Source organism: Phasianus colchicus, chromosome 18 (assembly GCF_987193195.1).
Source record: "Phasianus colchicus chromosome 18, bPhaCol1.hap1.1, whole genome shotgun sequence".
Lineage (NCBI taxonomy): Eukaryota > Metazoa > Chordata > Aves > Galliformes > Phasianidae > Phasianus > Phasianus colchicus.
Genome location: NC_143453.1, coordinates 11,617,896 through 11,636,472, shown reverse-complemented (window position 1 = coordinate 11,636,472; position 18,577 = coordinate 11,617,896). Strand labels below are relative to the sequence as shown.

At 47.0% G+C, this 18,577-nt stretch overlaps 1 protein-coding gene across 24 annotated transcripts in view; it reads right to left on the bottom strand.

Moving 5' to 3' along the window:
* Window positions 1-18,577, bottom strand: part of FBRSL1 (fibrosin like 1) — a 417,340-nt gene that overhangs the window by 245,436 nt on the left and 153,327 nt on the right. For 20 of the 24 annotated variants that reach the window (XM_090152701.1, XM_031592758.2, XM_031592768.2 and 17 more), the window contains one exon: window positions 2,203-2,304. The exons of the other annotated variants lie outside the window; for them this stretch is intronic. In XM_090152701.1, coding sequence (XP_090008827.1) covers window positions 2,203-2,304 — 102 coding nt within the window. The remainder of the gene's footprint in view (window positions 1-2,202; window positions 2,305-18,577) is intronic. 24 annotated transcript variants of the gene reach the window in all.

The following is an 18,577-nucleotide window of genomic DNA, read 5'->3' as shown; positions in this document are numbered from 1 at the left end:
CCCCTGCCTTCCCTGCACAGCCCTCCTACCCAGCAGCTTCCCCACCCTCAGTGCCTCGCACCGCTTCAGCTGCCCACCACTCACAGCAGCCACGTGCCAGGTTACACAGCGTCAGAGCAGCGCGAGGACCTTCGCAGCACAGATCCGTGCAAACTGAATCTCTGCAGCGCAGCACCCTCTGCTCGCCCTTCCCTCGCACCAACAACCTGCTGCCTTGCTCCTTGGCACACACATGGGGAAAACCTCCTGACTGCGCCCACGGGGCTTTCAGAGACTTTCTGACAGTCACTAAATAGACTACAGAACATTTACTGGTACGCAAGGAAGCACTGTACGTAATTAAAGCTAAATTGCACTCATCACATAATGAACGAAGAGCATTCTGTGATTCATGAACCTTACTTTTCAAACTGTTTAATTACTAATTTGAAAAATTCTCATTTGCAATGGGTCGTCGGGTCACGAGAGAGACTCCAGCAAAGCTCAGAAGCGTGCCCCGGCCTCCAGGCACTGCCCAGACATCCCCATTGAGCGAGAAGAAAAAGAGCGCCTATTTCCCACTGAATTTCACTGGCTGATTAACTGCCTTTGAAGGTTCGGAGGGAATTAGGCAGTCACACTCCATTCCTACAGGCGCTGCCCGTAACTCTGAGGGCAAAGGGAAAAGAGGAGAAAGAACTGCAAGTGCGTTGGCTTAACAAGGAGAGGCTCCAGGACCGCTTAACGCTTTGACCTGCGCTAATGGCAGGGTCTGGCTGCCTTATTCCTCTCCCACGCCCCACATCGCCGTGCTGCCAGGCGCTGCGCTCACACACCTGTCAAGAGTGGCCAGGGGAGGGGAAGGAGGGGATCGCATCAAGTAGAAGTGCTTACACAATGGGGATCGCTGCTGTCTGCCCCCGCTGGAGGAGCCCCTCAGGGGTGACGTGCCCCAGGCCCCCCCGCCCGCCCCCAGGGGAAGGGGCTGCGGGGCTGCGGGGCTGCAGGGCTGGCGCTGCTGGGCGCAGCTCGCAGGACGGGGCCGCGTCGCTCCTCCTCCCGCTGCGGGGGCTGTTTACAGTCCCCATTCGCACTCCAAACATGTAGAGAGAATTTTCCCCCGTCACATTTCCCTGTCAGAGCTGTCAAGCTGAATCCCGCTTTAATCTGCCAAAAGCACTTTTCTGCTGACATTTTTAATAAATACTTTCAGCTTTTAAACACATTTGTGGGAGCCATTTTTCCCCCTTTTTCTCCCTTCTCCTCCTATAGAATGGGCTCTGAAAGCCTTAATAGCAAATACATTACACTTATCAAAGGCTTCCCCCCCTTCCTCTTGCATCCTGAAGCGGAGGTAGTGTTTTCAATTTTAAAGCTAAATTAACTGTCCAATTGAATTTAGCTGGTGTGAGCCGTTTTCTGTGACAGGTTTTAGTTATGAAGCATATTTTACATTAATAGAACTCAACATGAAAACCACTCGCTCTGGGATTTCTGTGGCTTGCCATTGAAATGGCAAATTTAATATTTCAGACATGCTCGTGCCAGCGTTTGATTATTGTTCTTCATTTAAATCTCTCCTAACGGGAAAGGTCCTAATTAGTAAAAAATCATGTTTTAATGAAGGCGAAATGCTAATTGCTAACACAAAAAGCCTTCATATAAAATTATCCCAGCACTGCCATTGATTTCTCGGTGACTCAAAAGCCCATTTGTGTGTTTACACACGAAGGCACCGTTTGCTTTTGTTTTATCATAACATTTCACTCAACATACCATCAAATTTCCTGAGAGAATGACAGCTCTCCCCCCAAAGCCTCCCATATCTTGGAGGCAGGAGGCGTAAAATTAGACGAACTGACTTCGCACCCAAACTACGCAATTATGCGCAGGAGCTAAAACCAAAAATACTGTAAAAAGCTTTTTAACACAACTTCGTGGAGAAAACACAACAAAACATCAAGCCGCTTTTCCCTGAGGAATAACAATTCCATTTTGTTTTCCCATCTCTGATCTTTCGCTTATCATATTATTTGCACCGTGATTATAGTGTTTGCGAGGCAGCTCAACCACTTATGCCATAACACTCAATCATGACATAAAAAAAAGTTATTACACAGTGACCTCTGGATGCCAACATTTGTTCAGCAAGATTTATGAAAAGCCGTGTCAGCAGCGGGAATTGCTGCAGCCAAGCGGTGCTTTCTCCTGAGCGGTACTTACATCACTGAGGCGGTCCCTGGAGCTGCTCCGCTGAGAGCTTGTGGCCTCCCTGATGCTGTCCTCCTCGCTATTTCTGCCACTTCTGCTTGTGGGGACCTTCATCTAGAGGGAGAAGAAGGAGGGGGAAAAAGGAGATTTTCAAGCACTGCCACCTGATCCCGAGGTCACCGACAACGCTTCACAGCGTCACTCCTACGCCCGTGGCACCACGGAGGGGATGCTTCCCAGCTCACAGCGATTCTCCAAAGGTGGGCTTCACCACAAGTGCCCACGGATAACTCCTACCGCCGGGGCAGGTCCTCTGACCACCAACCTGTCCCTCCTGACGTTTGTTTCTGTTCACACCGAACAGCGAGAGGCGACAGTGCGGGACATCACCTAACTTCCCCCTGCCATCTGCAAAGCGCGTTGCTGGGCAGGAGGAGGATAGGATGGATATGTCATTCACAGCTTCCTTCCTGGGCTCATTTACTAACAAATTATTCTGTTAATTCCCTTGTGAAATATTGGGTGGAAAGAAGTGTTTAATTTGTTAATAGGTTCTATTCATATCAGTTTGGTTCAATTTAAATTACACTATTTAAAATGTCGGCTGTACAAATTGGTACTTCTAACGGCAATAAAAATCCCCTTGTTTCTCTCTGTCCTATTTCACTGCAGCCTGCAGACCTAGTAGAAGGCTTTCGCTGACGAACCCCGCCACACCCCAACCTTTAGCAAGAGGGATTTTACACCTGATACAACAAGGGGAGGCAAACCTGCTGGGATCTCCTAGAAGATCTTCCACCAGTGGCAACTCTGCATTTGCATCTAGTAATAGGGCAGGAATCGACCACTTGAAACTCATCACGTTGAACTCACCCTGTTGTATTTCCTTAATAAAAAGGCTAACGACATCAAGCACTGAAACCTAACCATGTTACATCAGTGCTGTGGCTACCATCAATCACAATTTTCCTCCCGCATAAAATAAGTACATTTGAAAAGATTTTTTTTTTCAAAATACCTAAAATTATTGGCATTCACTTATTATATTCTCTTTTAGGTCTTCATTAAGCCATTCTGATTTCACTTATCACATTATCTTGGCTGGGATTCATGCCAAGCCAATCGGGTAAAGGGCACAACCCAATTAATCGCTGCCTTTCAAGCCGCTGCACTGCAGCTCTCCTCAGCCCTGGACGTACGCTCACTGCAAGCACAGCTCTCCTGGTTCCCACTCATCCTCCACTTCTGCAGCTCTTGGATTTGAAGACTCTAACCTTCCAATTTCAACGCATCCAGACACAACAAGCACGTTTGTTTCTCCTGAAATGGAAACTATCCAACTATTACAGGAAAGAACTGCAATCTCCCTGAACGCAACACTGAAATACCTGCTGAATTCCCTGGCTTTCCGATCTGCAACCGGACTGCTCTCATCTAGCAACACATCAAAGCCTGTGACCGTTACTGTGCTTTTGACATAAACAACTGGACAGCTGCAACTTAAAGGAGAAATAAATCACTCCATTCCAAATCTCTTAACCTCCCTAAGCGCCAGCGTTCAGTACGGGGTTATTCAAAGGGACTAAGCTGTTCAAAGTTAGCACAGACTTGCCCAACCTGTTCCCAGACTTCAATCCTCTGCTGTTTTTCTCAAGTTACAGTATGCTCCAAACACCACCTGCTTCTTTCCTCCAAGTTTCATTAAAGGAGAACTACACCTACACACAAGGTAACAAATTGAGACAATTTGACCCGACAAGGTCTTGCGCGGGCAAGCAAATTAGAAGCATCACTGCTGCCATTAACCTTTCCAAGTAAATATCAATTATTAAACTTGCAGCACTACCTCTGTCCCCAGTCTGCTGCTGTGAAGTAAGAGGGTCATCAGCCTTTTTGACAGATGTTGTTCATTTACACCTGCTGCCTGCCAGCAGGGGAGCCTGCACACCCGCAGCCCCAGCGCTGAGCCAAGCTGCCTTAATTCATCAGTAATTACCCTAATGAGCCACATGCAGGACCCAGCCAGGAGGACAAGTTGTTCTGCTAAGTGGATGCATTGGCTTCGTGGGCACTCTCAGCAGCCCGGGGTATCACAGCAAGCCGGTCAGAAGCTTCTTTTCCAATTGCTGGCTGCACGACTTCCAGTCATTTTCTCTGCTGTTTTTGCCTGAGCTCCAGAAATTCCTCCTGACTGTAGCCCCCAACCAAGCTTTACAATAAAACCTGCTGCTGCCCTGCCTCCAAGAAGGTTTCTCCTTCTCCTTATCCCACACTGCAGCAAGCTGCCCAGGCCCAGGAAGCAGAGGCGAGGAGGCGGCAGTGCAGCCATGCTGCAGGACCCCATAGGGCAAGGCGCAGACCTGCAGCATGCAGCACAGACAGCAGTGCCACAGCTGCACAGGAGAAACATGCTGCACCTTCCTGCGCCGGGAACTCACGCAGACATTACAGCAACATCAGTGGGAATCATTACGTATTTGAAGTGCAGGAGCCAAACAATCTAGAGGTAGGAGGAGAAGGAGACAAGGCAACACAGTGCAAAGAAAAGCTGGAGTGGGCAGTCCCAGCTACATGCCATCGCTCAGGTTTGGTCTGCAGCAGAAAGCACTGACCTGTTGTTGGGAACGCATGCTGCATGGCAGGCTGGCTTGGCAGGAGCGAGGGGAAGGCCCGGGAGGACCTGCGTGGCTGCGGTCCATTTGCATGCTGCAGGTGCTTGCGGACAATCCCCAGCCATATTTGGAGCCAAGAATTATGAACCCTGCGCTGTTGGACATCATGTAGCATGATTAAATACCATAACTCATTCCAGTAATAACTCCGACTCTCATTAAAGTCCAGCTCTGCTTCCTGAACTGCTGCTGCCTTTTCGTCCCTGCCATCAAACCTGCGCCCTCCCTGCTTCTCCTAACGCAGCGTGGGCAGAGGGAGATACGAACGGGCAGAACGGGGTCTCAAACCCCTAAAAGGGCTTTTTCATTATTACTGAGCTGGCTCTCAGCACCAGCTTTTTAATCATAACAGCTCAGTCCACTCTCCATTTATTTACGCTTTGTCCATGTCAGAGGAAAGCACGTTTTTATTTGGCGCACCTATTTTCAAATCACAAGACCGCTGTCCCCACTTGTTATTAATAAACACACTTCGATTTATCACAAGCTCTGCTGAAGTGCTGCGGGGAGCCCGGGGCAAAAGGAGACAAATTCTTTTCTTAAGTTGTTCTGAAAGGTGCTGGGCTCCCCGACCCTCACCCCCATTAACCCAGCACAGCTAGTTCGCTCCTGCTGGGAGCTCCTCGGCTTGCGCGGCGGCGAGCCTGGACTGATCTTGTGCCATCTCAATATATTTGTTCATTATCTTGCGCACACACAGAAGCATTTGGAAATGTACTCGGGGCACAGGCCAAATTGAATCATCTGCCTTCATTTTCCACACGATCTGAAGCTACAGCTGCTACAACAGGCTGTGGGATTTTTATTTTCCTTCCTTAGCGGTTTTTCCTCTCTCTTAAAGTCACAGCGGTCGGATTTGAAACCTCTCCCACTGCCTGGGTGCACGCCTGCTTTTTACAAAATGGGTCACGTGGACACACACGGCGGGGAGAAAAAATTCCCAGCAACCCATTTCTGTGCTGTTCTGAAGGCAACACAGGAGGCAATGCCCTGGAGGAGAGACGTAATTAAAGCACTGGGCTCAGGAATGCTGACCTGGTGGCTCCCCTGGCTCTGTTCGTCCACCCGCTCTCCTGCCTGGCACAAGCAGCCGCCTCCTCTGCGCTGCGCCCTGGCAGCAGCCCCACGGGCACAAGTGTGCCATGCAAGTCAGAAGGGGACAAGGAGGCCCACACAGCTCCGTGCCCATTCGTGGCCTTCCAGGAACACATTAACTGCTTGAGAAAAAAGTTTAATTCCTTTGAGAGCTCTGGAAGAGCAACTTTCAGGTGCGTTGAGAAAAAGGAAAGACCCAACACAACCATCAGATGCAGGATTTCACTTCAAGACTTCGAGGCAAATCTATTTTGGCATCAGCCGCCTGGAGATAAGTAGGTACAGCAGAGAGGCATCCAAGTTGCAGAGCTTACGTCCAAGCTTTCAGATCACCGGGGATAGGGATGGATCCACCTTATCCTGCTCATCCATCTAAAGTAATGCTGCATCTCATCAGTGCGCGACAGCGTTATCGCCTGCTCTGCCAGAGCGCTCCTTCCTACAGGGTCAGCCGGAGGAAGAAAACTTTCCTGCAGATAGCATCTCAGAATAACAAAGATGATTCCCTAAGGCTGCAAGAATCATTATGAGCAACTGTTCCAAAAACTTATCAAAGCTAATTGTAAGGCCTGTTCACTTCCCAACAAACAAGAAAATTATGCTTAAACCGTGTTTCAGGAAGACTTTTTTTTTTGCTAACATATGCTTGGCATTTTATTATCAACTCCCAGATAAGCTTGTGTTTCTATTGGTAGACTATCAGCAGCAGCAGCTTTCTGCAGCAAGACACAGTAAACTGCCTTAATAAATACAAATGGACAATTTAATTAAGATATATTGGAGACTTGGAAAAAGTACTATTTGTGGACGAAACAGTCTGTTAAGGGATCATGCTCAAGACTAGCTCCGTGTATTTTAAGCAGGCAACAATAAGTGGCAGGGAAACGTACTGCACAGTGCTCGGCCCCAGTGATTAAAGAGCACACTGAAATTATAAACATCAGTTTTCCAGAAGGGAAAAAAAATAGCCACTGCGTTGCGTCTGGCTTTAATGCCTGAAACAAAACAAACCATTTGGCTTTAAAAATGTACTTCTTTAAACCTGAAAAGACCCATGTATCAAAACAAGGTGGATTCAGCTAAACACATTACTTCTGACTTGTTTCCTTGAAAATCCGGCCTTAATGCATTCTAACAAAATTTATCTATCCCAAGCATACCTCGTAATGAGATCAACTGGGAAAAATATCAGGCTTGTTTGTATATTTTATACTTGCTCTAACTTGGCAGTTTGGAGATTATGTATTCCCCAGGTCCCTCCTTAAATCGTTTCACACGCTGCAATTTGATTTTCTTTGCTTGCCCTTTTCCACAATTTTTTTGATACATTTTATTGAGTTCTGGCTCAGAGGGAAACGTTCCCTTTGAATTAAGGGTGCAATCATTTTTTTCCTCTAAATAAGGACATATGGCGTAGAAAGCAATGTTATGGTCTGAGGATTTTATGATTGAAGTAGGGCTCATTTTAAAAAATGACAGTAACATCAGGTTAGATCAGAGCAGTTTTTCTAATTGGGTGGTGCTGCTGTGGATGCTGTGATCAGCTATCACAGCCATAACTCACCACCAACACGACACGTCCGTTTTTACTTACTGCGATAAAGAGCAGAACAAAGCCCATCGTCACGGCACAGAAAGACATTTCTCCTTCCTTATTTTTATATAACTTTGGATTGATGTAAAAATACATTATACGAATTTTAGAAGCTTAGAGTTTATACATTTGACTGGCAGATAGACAACTGGTTTCTAATGCTGGCTTAGCTATTTTCTCTGGAAAAGTTATTTGCACCGCTTGTACTGCAGCTCACCGGACTGTAGCCTGCTGGTTAATTTTAGCCTCTCTCTTTGGGATGCGAGGAGAGCAAGTTCCTGTTAGCAAAGGCTTTCTGCCTCCAGGCTGCTGGTCAGCTGTGGCAGGAGGGTGGGAGCAATGCGCCACAGCAAAACACAGTGCCAGGGAGGAGTCAAAATATTCCACTAAAGGCATTGCTGGTTTCTCTGCTACTTGAGTAACACGAACTACTTGTGAATAACTGCACTGTGCATCAGTCCGGACAGCTGACACGAGAGGCATCTTCAGTTTTTAAAAACAAATGAAAACCGATGCCACGCGGTGTGGCCCTTTGGCTTTGCAATTTTTGGAGGAGCTGCTGAATGGTGCTCCTGTTTGCCAGAGTGACATCTGCAACAAGCTCAGCTTTGGCTCTCCGAGAGAAGCTCCTCCACGCCTGCTGTCCAACCCGCACACAGTACAGAGCAGTTCTCAGGTCAGGACCTGAGGGCTGCAGCCCCACGCTCCCTGCAGGGGCTGGGCAGGCAGCAGGGGACTCCCACTAATCCTGCATTTCTAAGTGCCCAACCCGAGAGTAACTGCTGGATTTCACCCTTTTGACTGAGAGTGTGCTGACGTCCCAGGGGGCTGGAGGAGCACTTTCCAGCAGTGCCCCACAGCCAGAAGCCTCAGGAGCAGCAGGGCCAGCAGCTCTGCACCCAGCCGAGATGCTCCCCAGCACATGGGCTGTCAGGCAGCCTGGGCCATGGAGCAGAGCCGCACTGCTGCCCTGCACTGCCAGGATGGCCAGGTGTGCCACAAAGCAACAGCTCCTGCTTCTTTTGAAAGAGAGCTGGTGCTTCAGCAGGCAAAACTGCTCGATTTTCCAGCTGCCATCAGACCTGCATAGCAAACTGCACTCTGCGTGCCCCCAGCCGTACTTGGCAGATGGTAGGAGACAGCTGGGAAAATCTGGGTTTGACATACGTCAGTGATAAACTGTGCCGGCACAGACCTGCTGGGGTTACAGAGCTGTGTGCGAGCAGCGAGGTGCTGCACGGGTTCAGCCACAGCCTGTGCTCACCCCAGAGACACAGCAGCAATGGGGCTGGCTGGCAGGGCAGCACGGCTCTGAGGTGAGCAGGCACAGCACGAGGTGGCCCAGCACAGCACGGTGCCCACCACACTGGTGGTGCTCCTCCCTGCAGGCCCTCAGCAGAAAGAGCTGAGAAACCACATGTAGGCACCTGTGTTGGGTCCATACGTGAGGGAAGGCGCTCGCAGGCACAGAACAGACAGATGGTACTTGGTGACTAAAGAGCCAGTCTGCATGAGGTGGGTGTGTATTCGACAAGACAACAGCACCTAATAATTTATACGTCACGTGTAACGATACGCCAAATGCTGGATGCCCTATCTGTCCTTCAATTTAGCCACAGGACCAAAGGAATAGCATACAATAAACACTCTTGAGGAGAGCTGAAAGCCTCAGAGCAAATTACTAAATAAGATTTGCAGCTTCAAGTTTTACCCTGAGGCAATTTGGACCTATGGCTCTCAGTTACAAAGTGCCACCCAACCCGCACGCAACAAGAAGTTGATCTTACATGTTTTTGGGGCAATGTGAAAGAAAGGGATGCAGTAAGCATCAGCTGAGGGCTCGTACTGGAGATGCAGCAAGGGCTACTGGTGCAGGGGCAGGACCTGGCTACCATGAGCCAAGCATCACCTGAGCTGCGTTCAGCTGGAGCCAACAGACTACATTAGGCTGAGTCTACACAATGCTTTTAAACACCATGTAGGAGGCAATCAGAACTGACAGCTCTAACATTGCTGCCATCTATGCATACAGATACCATCTATTAAAGGCTAATATCAACAGCTGTGATGTTCAGAGCAGAAGTAGATTTAATATACATATTAAATTGTCCAAAGCTGCAGGAGATGTTTCTAAATATGTTAGGAAATTCAACCAAGAAAAATCTCTCTGTATATCACAGTATTTCTCTGCTAGCAATACTATCCATCAAAAGTAACAAGTCTGAATCAAAGACAAAAGAGATGATAATCTTCAAAGGTGATTTCAGGAGGAGTAAATCTCCAAGGGCTAAAGATATTACTGATGATGTCACGTGGACAAAAATGTTCAATGCAGTTGTGCTTTGCTCTTGGAAAGAAAGCAGACTCATTCCCCAGCATTTGCTAAGAACAAACTCATCTAAAAACAAAGCAGAGATCTGTTGCACCAGCCTTAGAAGAATGGGAGTTCATGTGCACATGGATGGCATCAACAGATCTGGAATAGCTACTGAAAGAGGTAAGTGTTGGGGAAAGAGTGAAAAAGAAGCAATTGGGACCGGCTGGGCAGCTACCAGGTATGGGCACATTACCCTGACACCAGTGCTGAACAAGAGAAGAAATACAAAACCTCCTTCTAATGATTGATTTAAGTCATATTTCAGACAGCAAGGCTTTCTGGAAAATGAATCCTTTAGAGTAAGTCTGGTTTCATTTCTTTGGTAAGTCTAGTTGAAAAGAGAACTGGAAAAATATGATAACTTTAATCCTTGATGTACACATACTGGCTGATATTCTGATAAAATTAGCATGATATCAATATCAAGAAAGCATATATTAAATGGGGACCATATCGGGTAAGATCTCAGAACATAGTGTCAATAAATAACCATCAATGTTTATTGGAGAAGATGAAAAGATTAAAACAAGGCTTGCTGTTATTCAATAGTTCCATCAATATTTTTGTGGAAAATATACTATCAAAGCCACTACTGATAAAATTCCAATGCTAAAAGTGTTCCCATCCCTCTCAGTGATTCACTCAAACCCTTCCAAGTGCCCCACGTGAAGGACCCTCTATTTAGTACCGTAGGGTTTCACAGTCATTATTAGGACTCCAAGGCACCACAACAGCACAATCAAAACACCACCAGATGTGTCACATAATACATGTTAAAGAAAGGAAAGACACGCTGTGTGCAGATACAACAACAATTTGCTGTTTGAATTAATTCAGAAATCACTACAATCCCTATAAACCCAATAGACAAAACATATGCTACGTAGGCATGCATAAGCTGCATGCAAGTCTTTCCAAATAAAGCCACAGATGCAACTAATAAGCTAAAGTGAAAAACCAAAGCAGAAGAAACGAAGTAAATACGTGCAAAGGCTGCCCAAGGAGCACTAAGAGGGCAGGAGCACCCTGAGCTCCTCCATCTGAGCAGGGCACTCGTGTGCAGCTGCAAGGAAGCCAGCTGCAGGGCCCAGCACCAGCAGAAGACTAAGCTGCATGGCACAGCTGAAATTGCAGTAAGTAGCAGGTGATCTTTCACCTATGTGGGAACATGCCTCGAACTGCATGCTTTCAGCCCTTCTACAAACCAGCCCACAGTCACGCCTCTGCAATGATCTTTACTTCCTTCCTCTGCTATTTCTGGAGCCCCCCCAAAACGTAGGAGCACGACTCCAGCACAGCAGCAGCTGGTGTAAACACCAGTGTTCAAGGCAGGAGAACCACCTCCTGAGAGCAGGTTGGTATGAGCTGTGGTATAACTTGGATTTTGCAAAGCAAATACAACCCCCAAGTATGAGTACATTTTTCCTTTAACTTTGTCTACCTTGTTCTAGCCAGACCCATGATCTGCTTTTACTCATCACACCTTCCCAAACCCCTGATCTCTAGGCTTTTCAGGACATGTTCTCTCCCTGACAGCTCTCCCTCCTGCAGCCGCCCATCCACTGTCACCCCCAGCAATGGAAAGCTTCCTGAGGAACCACAGCTGCTTCTGCAAATCCCAGCAGCAGCAGTACCTGCTCCTGCAGGCTCCCAGCATCAAGGTCAGGATGGCGGGGCCCTGGGGCTGTGCACTGCAGAAGCAATCCATCTGCTTATGGTCACCTGCAGTGATCAGCCAAGATATCGGCGTTGTCAAGGAAACTTTCAGTGAGGCCATCAGATCCTACATCACCACTGCAAGTTTTCTGATTTGAGAAAGCACTGTTATAACTGCCTGAGCAAGCACAGCCAGCTCCACAAAGAAGCTCAGAAGCAATTTCCTCTCAGTGCCCATGGGACATCCTGTTTGCTGTTTGACATCCTGAAAAAAATAAACAAAAATCTCAGAATAATTACAGCCAAAGCAGCTAAGGTGAAGCCCTTTGGAAATTTTCCACCATGAGTAAACGCAAAAGGGGTGGTGATTAATTTAGCTAACGATCACTGAACTTTGAGTCACAGCCGAGGAATGGGAAGCAGCTCTGCAGGGAACTAAGCACAGAGCCCTAGGAAATCGTGTCTGAGCACTGCCCACGGGCTGGGGGCTTCAGAGCACCTCAGATACAGGTTTTGGAAATGGCCAAGGGTATCTTTTGCAGGCAGCAGTTGAGAACAAAACTGCCATAACCAGGGAGGAATGAAAACGAAAGCTCAATCTGGAGACCAAAAGCCAGCAAACAAACTTCTATGACTTCAGTGAGCTGCAGCTCTTTATAAGAGCAAACAGGATGAAGGAACGAAGCCTACAGCTCCACAGTTCACCAAGGCACAAGTATGGCTGGAGCTCGGTCGCTGCTTACACCTGCAATGTTTCGTTACTGGTGGATGAGCAGCAAGAGTACACAAGAAGTTGGAAATGGGAATGGAACAGCCTCTGAAGTTACAATGCAAAAACTGAACATGTCAACTGGCCTCATGTGCAGCATTTGTGTGCTAATAGCTGTCTCACTGATGCTCAAATTCCATACAAGAGCACATGTCAAGAAACCACTGCACACATCCTATAAATACTCTTGCTCAAAACACTTCACCTAACGCAATTCACAACGTACCTGACGGTTTCCTATTACTGCTAAAGGCAACCATTAACAGAGGGCTAAGGGAAACAATCTTATGCACTGAACCAACACTGTTGCCTCAGCAAAACAAAGCAATTAACATCTGAGTTCACAGGAAAATACATTAGCACAACAGATGCATGTGTATGTATTCTGGCCCTTTGGTAAAATGCACTGTTTGGGGGCCAGATGTTTTTGCTCATGCCAAAGAAGAATCCAGCTGCATCAAGCTGTGAATATTTCTTCTGATCTGTCAAAATCTGCTATGAACTAGAAGAGAAAAAAACAGAGCTGAAGTTTGAAATAGAAGTCTGTTTTCCACTGGGGATTTCAGCACCATCTGTACTTTAGAAGCTTTAGTACAACCTGACAGAGTCTGAAAAAAGTTTGCAGCACAATAGGTAAAGTGCATTGGAACACCATTCAAATCAGGTACTGGGGAGAGCTGAAGCATATGGTTAAAGACTCATCTTGTACATACTATTTCCCCTAAAATCAATTTACACATATTAGGTGGATTTACAGCACATTTAAATTGTACACCCTTGTTGCTATCACGCCATTATCTAAAGGTAAATCCTACAGCTGAGATTTTCCGACATGCCCCAGAGGTCTCCTGGCTCCTAAAGGTGCTGAGATTCCCATCTCCCATCCTCTATCTTGGAAAATTCAGCAGAAAGTAAATAAATATCAAAATAAAACTTGTCCAGCAGACAAATACCCCCGGTGTAGCTCCAAGATGTGGAACACACCGAACTGTAGGTGAACCAAACTCCCTGCCTGCAGCCTGCTCTGCACATTTGTATGCTCAGCAGCTGGGCTGCCTTCCAGGTGTGCCGTGCAGCTCTTCCACTGACAGGGTTATCTATTTTACAAAGAATTATGCGAGCAGTGGAAACCACAGCAGAATTGTTTTGAAAGAAGCAGGCCTCAGATGGACAATTTAGATTTCACATAGTTGATAGAGGATTTGCAGGTTCAAATTATTAATCAACACCCTGCCAAGCAGGGGCCAATAGCAATCTGCCAGTGCTGAGATGTCTTGGACTCAAACTGTAAAATCTGGATTTAGATTGACTCAGTGGGGAAAGGAGTTTCTGTGCCTCCCAGCCTTTCCTTCTGAAGCATCCAGGGACATCACAGGGGCAGATACAAATGTATGGATAGCAGGAGAAGTTCTTCCTCCTGGGTATTGGGGATGGGTTCCCATGTGCCAGCACTGCGGCGCTCAGGCTTCCATGCTCAGGGCTGCCTGGGGGACACTGCACCCAATGCTCAGCACAGTGCTGGTGCTGAGCAGCTGCTCCAGCATCACGTGGGCACGGGCAGCATCCTCCAAGCAGGGGAAGAGGTGTGAGCAGCAGAAAGGGAAGGTGCCAGCCTGCGTGTGAGCAGATGTGTGCGTGCCCACACGCATGAACGACATAGGACTGCTCAACTCGAGCCAGACAGCATCCTTTCCAGGTCTCTTCTCTCCAGTGTACATCTTTATTACAAAGAAGTGTTGCGAGATGAAATTTGGGAGCTTGGGGCTAAAAGCAAAAGAGAAAGAACAGGATGCGCTCCCACAGCGTTGATTGAAAATGGTGATTTTTTTATTTATTCTTATTTCTTTTAGGCTAACCGTCTCTCAGAGGAGCTGCCTGCAGAAGCATCAGCCTGCTTCTCCTGTTGCGTCACATCACAACACGACTTGTTTTCCTCTTGCCAGCAGCTCATCAAGGAGCACCCCCAGCACAGCCCTCTCATCTCTCAGATCTAGTCAGAAGGCAAATTAGTAGCAGCCTGATGGGGGACTGCTAAATTTTTCATTACAATGTTCCTCCGGAGGTTTGGTGTTTAATAATTTGTACTGTATAAAATTTCACATATGGGAAAACAAGGCACCACACAGCCTCTCCAGATGCCTTTTTTTTTTCCTTGCTAATCATGTGAGCCCCCCAGCTAAAGCAGTGGATTTAGGGCATAATTAAAGCTCTATACTTTAATAGCAATATGGGTAGAGCCCAATTTTATTTTTGAGAAGAACACGCCACATTTGTAAATTCCCATTTCACCACGGATCAGTTTTCAAACAAGCCCTGGACCCGGGCTGCTTTGTTCCCAACACACCGCGGGAATGCAAAGCACAGAGGCAGGCAGCTGGTGGCACCGGGGCAGACACACATCCCTGCTTCACCACCATGGCCCCTAAATGCCCTGTGATCCTCCTGGGGGGAGCAGTGGCGGACATCCCTCAGCCCCCCAGCATTACCTGCTCTGAGCAGAACGACCTGGAGCACTCAGGTGTAACTACTGCTGCGTGCAGAGCTTTACACACCAGTTAAGACCACTGAAAACCTTATTTTAAAGCTTGAATTAGGACTTAAGCAGGCAGCAAATCCTGCAGTAGGAGCTTCACAGCCAGCGACCTGTTGTGCAGCCTGCTTACTACCAAGTGCCACAGCACTCCTCATGCCCAGGCATCTTTCCCTGGGTCTCCCTCAACCCCCTTACCTCCTGAGCAACATACTGGCATTGCAGTGATGCCACATTACCGCAGAGCAGGGTGAGGGAAGAAGGAGAAGTGAAATGAAAGAAGGTGCTGGCAGCAAAGGTGGGATACAGAGCCCTGTTATGGCACAGACAGGGATAGTTACACGATGGTCAGCATTCTGAGAACTAATTTTAATTATTCCACGAACTCTGGAGTAGAGCTGCTGTGAGGAACAAAGCATCCAAGTGATTACATTCCCAGGACAACTTACCATATGAAGACCTTTCCTTCTCTTCCTCCTAAATTTCCCCCTAGGTAAATTCCAGAAACACACACAGAGCAGGACGACCACCTTTTACAATACGGTTTTAATTAGTTTCCCCCATCTGCTCAAGAGGTTACAGAATGCCTTAAAATGAAGTGCCTTACTGCTAGGATGGATTTGTGATTTTCCATAGAAAACCAGGTGATAAAGAGCCAGTATGAAATAGTGTGGTAAAGGCTTAGAGAATTCTTTGACAAATTGCGCTGTTCAACAGAAAGGAGAGGCTCCAGTTTTGCCATTAAGTGTCTCTGTGCCCTTACCAGGAGGGGAAGCCAGCTTTTACTATGCCAATCATCAGCAACATCAGGTAGGGTAAAGCAAACTGTTTCCACGGATAAGCATCAACTCAGCTCTTATAGCCTGCGATACACTGGCAAACAGATCAAATGACCTAGAACGGAGAAATAATGACCTTGAAAGTCAGAGCTTATTTCTGCTTTTATCCATCTTTAATATCTGAGCTTAAACTAAATCGACCATGCATTTTAAGATCTATATTGTATCCTTCCAAATCTATTTGAGAATGCTGAAGTCTTGAAGCATTATTTGTTGAAGCGCAGGGCTTATTACGGGTCAAAATTCGGCTTGCCTTCTAAGTGATGACGCGTGTTACTTAAGTCAGTACGACTGACACAGGACAGAGCTCCCTAGACTCAGGGAGCCTTCTCCTCACCCCACCACTTATTTCCTTCTGAAACAGAAGCCAGCTATACTTAACATCACTGCGATCAGTTTGTGAGGCTGTTTATCTGTAGCTGCCCAAAGCGCGGTAATCCCCAGCGCGGGGCATGGCTGCCCTGCCATCACATCTCTGCCGGAAGCAATGCTCGCGTTATCCGTTCAATGGGAAGAGGTCAAAGTGCTGCTGTTAAACCTGGGAGCCCGGGAGCTAAAGGATGAGCTGCAGTATCAGTTTTTTGCCAGAGGAAACTCATCCATGTTCTGGTTTGGTGGGAAAAGGATCAGTATTAGCTTACGCCAGATAAGGAACAGGATGAATACCTAAGTCAGAACTTACCAATGGGTATCATTTCTTAGATAGTAGCAAGCTAATGCCATATAGCTAGGCAACAAAGCCATTCCATCCTTGATAAAGGCATAAACACATTAAAGGCATAATCCCAGTGTGACATGGAGTTATTTCTACATTCTGCTGTTTAAAAACCACCACTCTGTCCCAGCCTGACCCACCCCTGCAGTTCTGCTCTGCTTCTCCCTCAGGTGCACAAACAGGCAGAAATCCATTCTAAGTCCCCTTGTAAAGGGCAGACAAAAGCCTGCCATATCACAGCAAAACTGCAGCCTGACCTAATTTGGGATAGAACAGCATCTTATCTCTGCTCTCAATATTTATCACCATTCCGGCGGTCTGGGGGGGGTCTGCAGGTATTTTCATAAAAGGATGGACGCATCACTTTCACTCTGCACAAAGACAATCAGGGAACTCTTTACTAATCATCCTGGATTTCCCAGCACAGATGGGACGTGCAGCAGAATGCCAAGTAACAGAACCAGCCAACCAACAGAAACCTTTCTTCACCCCTGAAGGACACTGAGAAAACTTGCAGTAAGATCCAAATTGGAGGTGAACATTCTCATTAGAAAAAAAGTGTTTAAATTATCCTTTTTAAAATGAGAATTGAAGTCATAACTAACTTTTCATTACAGAAATGCACAGAATGGCACAAGCTGACCACTAGGAGAGACAGGACCTTTCTTAAGCATGAGTGTAACAAAACACAGCTTAAAAACTGTTTCCAGGACTTGGCCTCTATCCAGATACACTCATCAGCTATTGCAACATATAGGATTGCTTCATTACTGGCACGCACTTCTGAAAACAAACACTCTCCTCCCTTAGAAGTTCAAGTGGGCCACGCTGAATAACAAGCCAATATTCACACCTACGGATCCAAGTTGCCAGAGCTCAGAGCTTTGCTTTATGCAGGCTGGTTCCATTAAACAGAGGGACAGCAGGGAAAGGAGAAGCCAAGCCAAGCAGCCACCCTGGAGCACTGAGCATGAAATCACGACACACAGAATCACAGTGAAAGACGTTATTTTTGAAGCACCTTTTTCTTCTGGGAAACCAAAGCAGAAGAAACAGATGGCAGCATTTCTAACTAACATTTAAGAGAAAAACAGATGCAGCATTAGTTTCTCTATTAGTAAAATAGAGGTGGGGGAAGGAGGAGTATTTTTGAGGAAACCTCAACTGCTCCCATCTCCACCTGCAATCAATGTGAGCTCTGCCGTCCTTGCTGAAATTTCACAGCAAATGGTTTTGCAGCTCTGTTGCTGTATCAGCCATTAGCACATCACTTTAAGCAGAACATTTAGCTCAGCTTGGAGGAATTGCCACGTTTTAGTCAAGCTATGAGTGCAACTGCTTTAACAAACAGAAAATATAAATGATGTAATGCTGGATGTGCCTCTCTTTTTCAACAAGCTTCTAAGAACGCAATGTGGATGCTAATTCATAAGATGCAATGAATATGCACACAGTGAAATGAACAGGCCGTGCCCCAGAGCTGAGGTTACTGGTGCTATAACAAAATTAGCTAAGTGCCCAATGAAAGCTGGTGACCCTGGGCTGGTGCCATCTAACTCAAGTTTACAACTTCACTGGAGATTCTTTGCATCTCATACGTTAGCTTTGCAGAGTTCTATAGCTGGTGGCCTTGGTCCTAACTTCATTACAAAGGGCATGTGAAGGTTGTGTCAGCATGGTAACACCTAAGCAGAAATCTCTCTTCCAGGCATATTTCACCTGCTCTCATCTTAATTTGACTGGACTAATTGCTCCTAATCCTGCAGAACAAACGGGTCATTAGAGACAAACCATAAGGGGCCGGGTGCTCTGTGAACAGTGGGAGTGTTCAACCCAGACCAGCAGCTCCTGTTAGCCGAGCAGCCACCAGCGAGGTGAGCAATGAGCCCTGCTTTGAGCCCTGTAACAAGAGTGGGGTTAGGGCTGGGAGACGTCCTGAAGGGGAAAATGGCTGTTTTCAAGGTGTGTGTGAATGAAATGAGGGGCCGAGCAGTCGCTGCGTGGGCTGAGCAGCGCCAGGAGCTTAGGAAGGAGAAGGAATTCAGTTGGGATGTGCTGCACAGGCACAAGAGATGGAGCCTTCGGGTAAATCCAGGGGCAGTGCACATAGGCTTTTCTTCCTCAGTGCCACCACAGTAAG